Here is a 9,186-nt window from a genome sequence, read left to right on the forward strand (position 1 = left end):
ACAAAGGGGACAGGATCAGGTGTATTCATATGTTACAGGAGACAATTGAGGAAAGATGAGAAGCTTCTCCTCTAGGAGCACATTTAATCCTCTGAAAACCCTCACTAGGCTGAGTCACAGGTTTGGCGGGCTTTTATCAGCGCCTCAATTCCTGCTTTTGCATAGAGAAACGCTGATCAGGGAGCACAAATGAGTGGAGAGGGGCTACGCTTAGGGGCTGCCCAGCATACACTGCCATCTTGGGCCTCATCCACCATTTTGGACTTCCCAGAGCTGGCATGCAGTGCTTGGAAGATTAGCAGCAAGGGAATGTGGCCTCCTGGATCAAAAAGATCCCCATCTCTGGTTCAGAAGATGGTAGTTATAAAATAAACAAAAATCAATGCCCCTCTGGGCAACTTGGGTTGCCAGCCCAGAAGCATGGTCAGCTAGTTCATTGTGTTTTAATCCAGAGGAACGGCTGAGCGAAGGGTCTGTTTGCAGCAAAAGCAACAAGATTTTGGGACACCTCAGAGGGTGCATTCACACTATACATTAAAAGAACTATGATACCACTTCAAACAGTCAAAGAGTTCGTTAAGGCTGAGTTGTTAGCCCCCCCCCCCCATTCCCCTCACAGAGTTCCCCTGAGTTACCTGTGAAGAGGCATTGGTTGTTAAACCACTCAGGGAATTGTAGCTCTCAGAAGGGAATAGGGCTCACCTAACTCTCAGTCACGAAATTAAAAGACGCCTGCTTCTTGGGAGGAAAGAAATGACAAACCTAGACAGCATCTTAAAAAGCAGAGACATCACCTTGCCGACAAAGGTCCGTATAGCTAAAGCTATGGTTTTCCCAGTAGTGATGTATGGAAGTGAGAGCTGGACCATAAAGAAGGCTGATCGCCGAAGAATTGATGCTTTTGAATTATGGTGCTGGAGGAGACTCTTGAGAGTCCCATGGACTGCAAGAAGATCAAACCTCTCCATTCTTAAGAAAATCAGCCCTGAGTGCTCACTGGAAGGACAGATCCTGAAGCTGAGGCTCCAATACTTTGGCCACCTCATGAGAAGAGAAGACTGCCTGGAATAGACCCTGATGTTGGGAAAGATTGAGGGCAGAAGAAGGGGACGACAGAGGACGAGATGGCTGGAGAGTGTTCTCGAAGCTACCAGCATGAGTTTGACCAAACTGCGGGACGCAGTGGAAGACAGGAGTGCCTGGCGTGCTCTGGTCCAGGGGGTCAGGAAGAGTCAGACACAACTAAACAACAACAACAACTCTCAGCACCCTTAGCTACAGCTCCCATGATTCTTTGGAGGAAGCCTTTGACTTTTTATAAAGTTTGTGGGGTCTGCATGCAAAACTAAGCCATGGTTTACGTAAAGCAAGGCTTATAAACCAGTTTCAGACCAAGTTTGATCACTGAGCCAGGTTCAGAGGATCAAATAAACCATGGTGCCGTGTTTCTCAACCTTGGGCCTCCAGCTGTTTTTGGACTACAACTCCCATCATCCCTGAACAATGGTCCTGCTAGCTATGGATGATGGGAGTTGTAGTTCAAAAGGTTGAGAAACACTGTCAAGAATTTGGTGGGTTTGTTCTTTTTTTAAGTACAAAACTAGCAAACATTATTTAGTTTTCTCTTTCCAAGCAAGATAGAACCAAGAGTAAAAACAGAGAGGTGGGGCAATCCACCACCGTTAAGTTATGCCAGAGGGAGGCTTGGATTTGCAGAGGTGTTCTTCCGCCCAGTTCTGCCAGGCTCCTGCCACCTGGAGGCAGTGTGGAACCTCGCTTTCCGCCCACCACATGCGGGCATGGAAGTGCTGCCAGCAGCTACCCACTCTGGAAGAATGGCAGATGAAGATGATTGACTATATGGGACTGGCAGAAATGACCAGCAGAATCCGAGACCAGGGAAAAGAGTTGGCGGAAGAAGATTGGAAGAAGTTTAAAGACTACTTGCAGAAATACTGTAAAATTAAGGAATGCTAGAATGATGTTGGACAGTAATTAAGTGGTTTTCAGCTGTAATGCTTAAGAGATAGAAAATAAGGTTCTGAAATAAGTAAAAGACCTAATGGTGAGGATTTGCTGATCAAACAATTTAAACTGGAATATAAGAAAGGGTGGTATGAGGAGGTCTGGAAAGTAAGTTAAAAGAAAATAAGCAAATGGAATTTATATGTGTTTTTTTTCTCTTTTTAAATTGTCTTTACTTTTTGCATTTTTGTTTTTTCTTTTCTTTTTGTTATAATGTATTAACTTTGAAAACTTTAATAAATATCTTATAATAATAAAAAAAATGGAAGTGCTGCCAGCAGAAGGTCCCTTGGCAGGATGTTCAGGTACAGGCTGAGCTGACCTGAATTCATTGGATTCTGTCAGCCCAGTTCCACTGGCCTTGTGTGACTTGGACTAGTCCTGATCCTGGCTCTAAAGCGCTACCAGTTGCAGGCCGGCACAGCAACTATCATGCCCCTCTAAATCTTCCGCCATGCAAGGCAGCACTGTGGATGGGCTGGTGGCACTGCTGTTCCACAAAGCTCTGCTGGTGAGTAGCCACTAGCCAAGGTTCAGATTGTCCCCCAAATGGCTCTTTTCGCAAGATGCTGCTTCATCTTTTTTTCTGTTTCCATACTGCCCTATCCCAGAGGCTCTCAACAGGCTGCAACACATTTAGAAAATGAAACCAGAATCAGACTAGATTAGCGTTAAATCCCCTTTTCTATCAATCCTGACCAAAGATCCAGTCCCAAATAAATTATAATTTAGAATAATGTTCAGGAAACATTCTAGCTCCACTGTGCTACAGCTGCATTAAAACTAGGTATGTTTAAGGAAACGGATCGTTGCTCATTCTGATATGAAACTGACTTGAGCCAAACTTCCCAGACTCGTGTGAAGATTGGAACAGTTCTCATACTTCCTGGGTGTTCTGATGCACACATATGCAATAGTGACACAGACTGGAAATATATTTATTCCTTCCTCACCAAGGACCGTACAGAGAAAAACAAATAATTTAGTAAAGAAACGAATTTTTTCATCTCTAATTAATATGTCTGTCACAATTTTGGCTCTTATAATTCTAGCACTCAATAAGGTTTGTATATGCATTTGTAGAGGAGGCATAATACATCGCTCACTTGACCCCTTTTCTCATAACCCACCCAATATTACAAACTCAACATCACGCAACCCACTGGAGAGACAATATGCAAGAGTATTGCATGAGGGAGCCCTGAGTTTAAATTCCCGCTGAACAATTTTGGGTCAGTCATTGCCACACACAACTTACCTTCCCTCAAATGAGGAAAAAAGTGCAATAATCCCACTAACGTTGCCTGAGATTCTTGAAGGAAAAGCAGAATACTGGGATTCAACAGAATAAATTACAATTCTTTCCTCACTATATTCTCTTGGGTCCAATCTAAACAGGATGACATAATACATTTATATACATTTTCTTATTAAAGTCACTTTCTCACAGTATTGTCTTGACCCAATCATACACCGATACATATTTTTGTAATATTAAGTCATGAACATATACAGTGGTACCTCTGGTACGTACTTAATTCATTCCGGAGGTCCGTTCTTAACCTGAAACTGTTCTTAACCTGAAGCACCACTTTAGCTAATGGGGCTTCCTGCTGCTGCCGCACGATTTCTGTTCTCATCCTGAAGCAAAGTTCTTAACCTGAGGTAATATTTCTGGGTTAGCATGAGTCTGTAACCTGAAGCGTATGTAACCTGAAGCGTATGTAACCTGAGGTACCACTGTATTCCCTTGTGCCAGTCTGTTCCTGACCAGCACAATCACTGTAGGTGAAATCCTCAAAGTAACTACTTTTGAGCCCAATCCTACGCATGTTTACTCAAACAAGTCCCACTGAGCTTAAGGAAACTTACTGCCAAATACCGTATTTTTTGCACCATAACACTCACTTTTTTCCTCCTAGAAAGTAAGGGGAAATGTCTGTGCGTGTTATGGAGCGAATGCCTGCGGGTGGCGGGGGGGGGGGGATCTGCTGCAGTCGTGAGCAGAGGATCCATGGTTCCCCTTCCTTCCCTCCTCCGTGGTTACAAAGCATGGATCCACATGGATCCTCAGGATTTTTGCATTGGACTACTCCAAACTCACTGTCAGATCACATGTCTGTGGCCACAGCATGAACCACAAAAATCATATATCCACTATTTCGTTTAGAATATTTTTTTTCTTGCTTTCCTCCTCTAAAAACTAGATGCGTGTTATGGTCTGGTGCATGTTATAGAGCAAAAAATACGGTAACTACTCAGAATTTCAAAGTTAATCGCCTCCTAGGTGCCACAGCTTGTTCACGATACAATATACAATCAATGTGCTACGCAAAACATCTTACAAATGTAGTCTATAAATATGTAAACTTACCGTGAATGTCAGCAGTCTAAAGCTTCTTTTGTCTGACATATTTCTATGCATTCCGGAAGCGGGCCACTCACCCGTCTATAGTTCCACTACTGCAGCATGCATATGAAGGAGGGGAAAACAAAAGCCCAAAACTCTACAACCAGTAATTAAAGGCCACATGATGGTCATATGAATCTACTTGTGCCCAGTTAATCTATTACTTACCAATAAGTTTATACTGCATGAAATTGACTGCATATATTTCTCATGACTAAATAAAAGATTTCACGTGCCAGCACTTAATTCCACAGAGACAGCTTTTCCTAGGTTTCCTTTGTGCCTACAACTGCCCCTTTGAAGGTTGGTGGTTCAAATCCACCCAGGGATGGCTGTGGGCAGGATTTGTACATTGCGAGGATTGGACTAGATGTTTTTCTGAAAGTAAAGCCTTCTTATCTAAACAGACAGACAGAAACTGCCTTATATTATCTGTAAGGCAGAGGGTAGGGGGAAGCAGCTGGGACTGATAGCAACAGTTGGGTGGGAAAGGATGTGCTTTAGTGATATGATATGTAGAAGAGCCTCAGCAAACCCAAGCAAAGATGTGATCCTGCGCAGCTTCAAGTGGGAAAAGAGAAGCGTGTGAGCAACTTTCTTCATTCAGGCTCACTGAGACTCCCCAACATAGCATGAAACCATGGCTTAGTGTTACATGTGAAACAGACCTTTAAAAACAAAAGAAAAGAAAACAGGACCCCTAATTTGAACACAACACTAAGTCAGGATTCTGATAACATTCCGGAGTGAACACCTTAAATAGTTTGAATAATCTTTTTATACATAATTAACAGGTGGAGTCCTCTTTACAGTGGTGCCTCGCAAGACGAAATTAATCCGTTCCGCGATTCTCTTCGTCTAGCGATTTTTTTGTCTTGCGAAGCAAGCCCATTGACAGCTTAGCGGATTAGCGCTATTAGCGGTCTAGCGGCATTTAGCGATCAGCTGAGAAGCGGCTTAGCAGCTTAGGAAAAGCGGGGGGAAAGCAAAAAAACCCCACGGGAACTCGCAAGATTTTTTCGTCTTGCGAAGCAACCCCATAGAGAAATTCGTTTGGCGAAGCGCCTCCAAAACGGAAAACCCTTTCGTCTAGCGGGTTTTCCGTCTTGCGAGGCGTTCGTCTTGCAGGGCACCACTGTATTGCTTTCTCATTTCTTTTTCTTTCTTCTGACTTTTTATTGTCCTTATTTCTTTATTAGGTTCTGGGAGAAAGTATAACTATGACTGTGCAGAAAAAGTTAAAAATTTCAGATGAAAATATTCTTTTCAACTACATACCTAAAGCAATATGGAATTTGACAACTGAACAACGTAAATGGATTCCTTGTGCCCTTATTATGACCAAAAGACTGGTATTGATGCGCTGGAAAGATTAAGGGTACAGCTCCATTTAATCAATGGCTTGACTATATGATTACACTTGCAACTTATGAATGGATTGCTTACAAATGCAGACTTTGCATGGACAAGTATAATGATATTTGGAATGCATTAATACATAATATAGGTTTAAAATAAACATATATGCATTTTTATACATAATTAACAGGTTTTTATTACTATACTATATTCTGTGGTGGTGGCACAATATGTACACACCCAGTTCTACAGAAGGCAATTTGAGATAGCTATACATCTCAAGTTACAAAAATGGCATTGCCGTTATTCCTTCTTGCACTTTCCAAGTGACACCACAAGCAGTCAGATGAGGAACCCTCAGCTAAAACCTCTCTGCTGCCTATCTTCCCTCTTCAATTAGGACTATAGGAGTCCTTAGGAATTACAGGAAGAGAAATTAATAGAAGTGATTATAAACTTTTTCAATATGCAGTGACTGTGGCAAGAATTTTAATGGCCCAAAAATGGAAACAAGAGGAACTATCGACACTGGAAGAATGGAGGCGGAAACTGATGGACTTTGCTGAACTAGATAAATTGACAGGGATAATCAGATACCAGAAAGACCACAAGTTCACTCAGGACTGGAGAAAGTCTACGATTTATCTGGAAAATATTTGTGACAAGCAGACAACGCTAGTTGGATTTAAAGAGGCTTTGTGAATGAGAAAGGGTATTGTAAAAGGGAAAAAGAGCTGTAAAGATTTATAAACTGCCAATATAATTATAAAGGAAATGCGGAATAAATACAAAAGTATGAGGATTGCGGGGGGAGCGGGGGGAAGTCAAAAATCTGTAACATATGGAATATGATTGTGTTCAAATAATTTGTAAAAGAAAAATTTTCTTAAAAAATTAATAATAATAATAATAATAATAAGGACAATAGGAGTCCCTCAACACCTCAGAGACCATCCCCTGAACTTTCTTCCTAATGGGCCCTGAGCAGAGTACAGTGGTACCTCGGGTTAAGTACTTAATTCATTCCGGAGGTCCGTTCTTAACCTGAAACTGTTCTTAACCTGAAGCACCACTTTAGCTAATGGGGCCTCCTGCTGCTGCCGCGCCGCCAGAGCACGATTTCTGTTCTTAACCTGAGGTACTATTTCTGGGTTAGCAGAGTCTGTAACCTGAAGCATCTGTTACCAATTTACTGATTTTTGCAATCCAGCTGGGCTATAAAAGTTATCCTAAAGGAAAGTTGGCTCTTTTTCTCATATAAATGTGATTCAAATACGTCATTTTGTTTAGCAACTAATAAGAAATCAAATAACATCAAATATTAAAAACGTCCCTAAACAGGAAATGTCTTCTAAAAGTCAGATAGTTGTTTATTTCCTTGACAACTGATGGGAGGGAGTTCCACAGGGCGAGCGCCACTACATAGAAAGACCTGTCTGGTTAAAAGTTTCTTTGCCACCCGATAAACGTTGGAAATGTAAAGAGACCGAAGGTACATTCTTTCACCTTTGATGGACGTGCCCAAGAATTAAGACCTTCTGGGAGATGATCTATAATGAAATGAAAAAGGTATTTAAATATACCTTTCTGAAGAAACCAGAGACCTTTCTCCTGGGCATGGTTCTGTCCAAAGAAGGACAGAACTTTCTTTATGTATGCTACAACAGCAGCAAGAATACTTATTGCAAAGTATTGGAAGACACAAGATTTACCCACCCGGGAAGAATGGCAGATGAAGGTGATAGACTATATGGAACTGGTGGAAATGACTGGCAGAATCCGAGACCAAGGTGAAGAGTCGGTGGAAGAAGATTGGAAGAAATTTAAAGTTTATCTACAGAAACATTGTAAAATTAAGGAATGTTAGAAGGATGTTGGAATGAAGTAATGTGGTTTTAGCAGAAATGATATAAAGGATTAGGTAAAAATGGATTTGTTAACTGGTGAAAGACGAGAATGTAAAATTACAATATATTAAGATAAATTATTAGGATAAAAACAAAGCTGGAAAGGATTTGCTGAAATATCTAATTGAACTAGAATACAAAAAAGGGAGGTGTGAGGTCAAGGAAATAAGCAAAGGAAAGAAAGTTATGTTGATCTGTTTTTTTTTAAATTGTTGGTATTTTTTCTGGTTTTTTTATCTTTTTCTTGTTTTTTCTTCTTTCTCTTTGTAATTTTTAAAATTTGAATAAATATTATTTTTTAAAAAAGTTTCTTTGCCACCCGCTCCTGCTACACCAGTGTAGTGTGCCACACACCCTTTGACAACCACTGTACTACACTGCCTAAACTTTGACAAACAGATTGCATGAAAATATTTATCTTAGACATTTACATTAAGGTAAGCTACAATGTGAACTTCAAAAGCAATCCTTAAACTGTACAGTACAGCTAAAAGGCAGCAGCCATGCTTTTCTTCTAGAAAAAAAAGGTGCCAATACTGAATAGCCTTGAGTCCCCCCAGGAAAAAAAATCACTGGTCAGCGTTCTCACTAAGATTGCTTTACAAAACCAAGGTTCCTTTTAAAATCTGAGAAGTGTCATTAATCATTACTCTTCTATTTTCAGCTCCACTTCCTCTCCCCATCCCCAAAAGGAAAATTATGACCCAACAAATCACAAAACCCTGGGGAAACAAACAAGAGAGAACAGTAAGGTAACAAGATTTCTCATGTGGGTTCAGTGGCGAAGCCTATAGATAAATAACACAACGTCTCCTTGATCTTAGCCCCTGAGTCAGTATAGCAATCCCTGGCTCCAGTAGGAACCCTACAATACCCAATTTCTTTGTAAAAGTCCATTTCCAAATATAAAGCCAACATATTTCACCCCTGATTACTTTCCCGGCTTTAAACCTACCCAGTTAAGTTTTAAGTGGAAGCTTTAACAGGTTCGCATTTCAATCTAGACTTCCTTCCCAATGCACCTGGTATGGGGGGGAAAATTTAGACGGGAAAAAAAATTAATCCGATGTAAACATGCTTATTATAGAGCTCGCTCCATCGCCTCCAATGGCAGACTCAGCTCCCCGCCCTCCTAACATTACCCTTTAAATTTTAGCATCCTTCGCAGATTGGCGAATCAAAGCCAGCCATTGGCTGCCTTTCCTTCCGAGCTCTCATTGGCTCCTCGGTGCGCTAGTAGGGAGCTCCGATTGGCCGCCTCTCGCCTTAACCGCCGGATGTCGTTGGAACTACAATTGCCGTCACCCCTGCCCGCCGGCCGCCTTTGCCGGGGCTGATGGGAATTGTAGTCTAATGGGGGAAAGGCAACGCGGCGCGGCTCTGCCTCACGCTCTAAGAAAGAAAAGCCCGTAGAGCTATGAAAATTGCAGATGCGCGCAGAGCTTTGCGCTACAAGCGGAGCTATGTAGTGTCCATTAGAGCCAT

The 9,186-nt window shown here is 41.6% G+C and overlaps 1 protein-coding gene across 5 annotated transcripts in view; it reads right to left on the reverse strand.

Moving 5' to 3' along the window:
- ATP7B (ATPase copper transporting beta) overlaps positions 1-8,821 on the reverse strand; it is a 49,746-nt gene extending 40,925 nt beyond the window's left edge. Inside the window, exons 1-3 of one of the 5 annotated variants that reach the window (XM_081855459.1) lie at positions 5,569-5,950; positions 4,400-5,237; positions 3,284-3,415 (exon numbers count right to left, since the gene is read on the reverse strand). Coding sequence is in view for 1 of the 5 variants with exons in the window: in XM_081855458.1 (XP_081711584.1) it covers positions 795-968 (174 nt within the window). In the remaining 4 variants the exon portion in view is untranslated. Of the gene's footprint in view, positions 1-794; positions 1,044-3,283; positions 3,416-4,399; positions 5,238-5,568; positions 5,951-8,656 lie in introns of those variants that run through there. The other 4 variants (XM_081855461.1, XM_081855460.1, XM_081855462.1 and 1 more) reach the window with 4 other exon arrangements.
- Between the last annotated feature and the right edge of the window lie 365 nt (positions 8,822-9,186).

Source organism: Podarcis erhardii, assembly GCF_964252035.2.
Source record: "Podarcis erhardii genome assembly, chromosome: 3".
Taxonomy (NCBI): domain Eukaryota; kingdom Metazoa; phylum Chordata; class Lepidosauria; order Squamata; family Lacertidae; genus Podarcis; species Podarcis erhardii.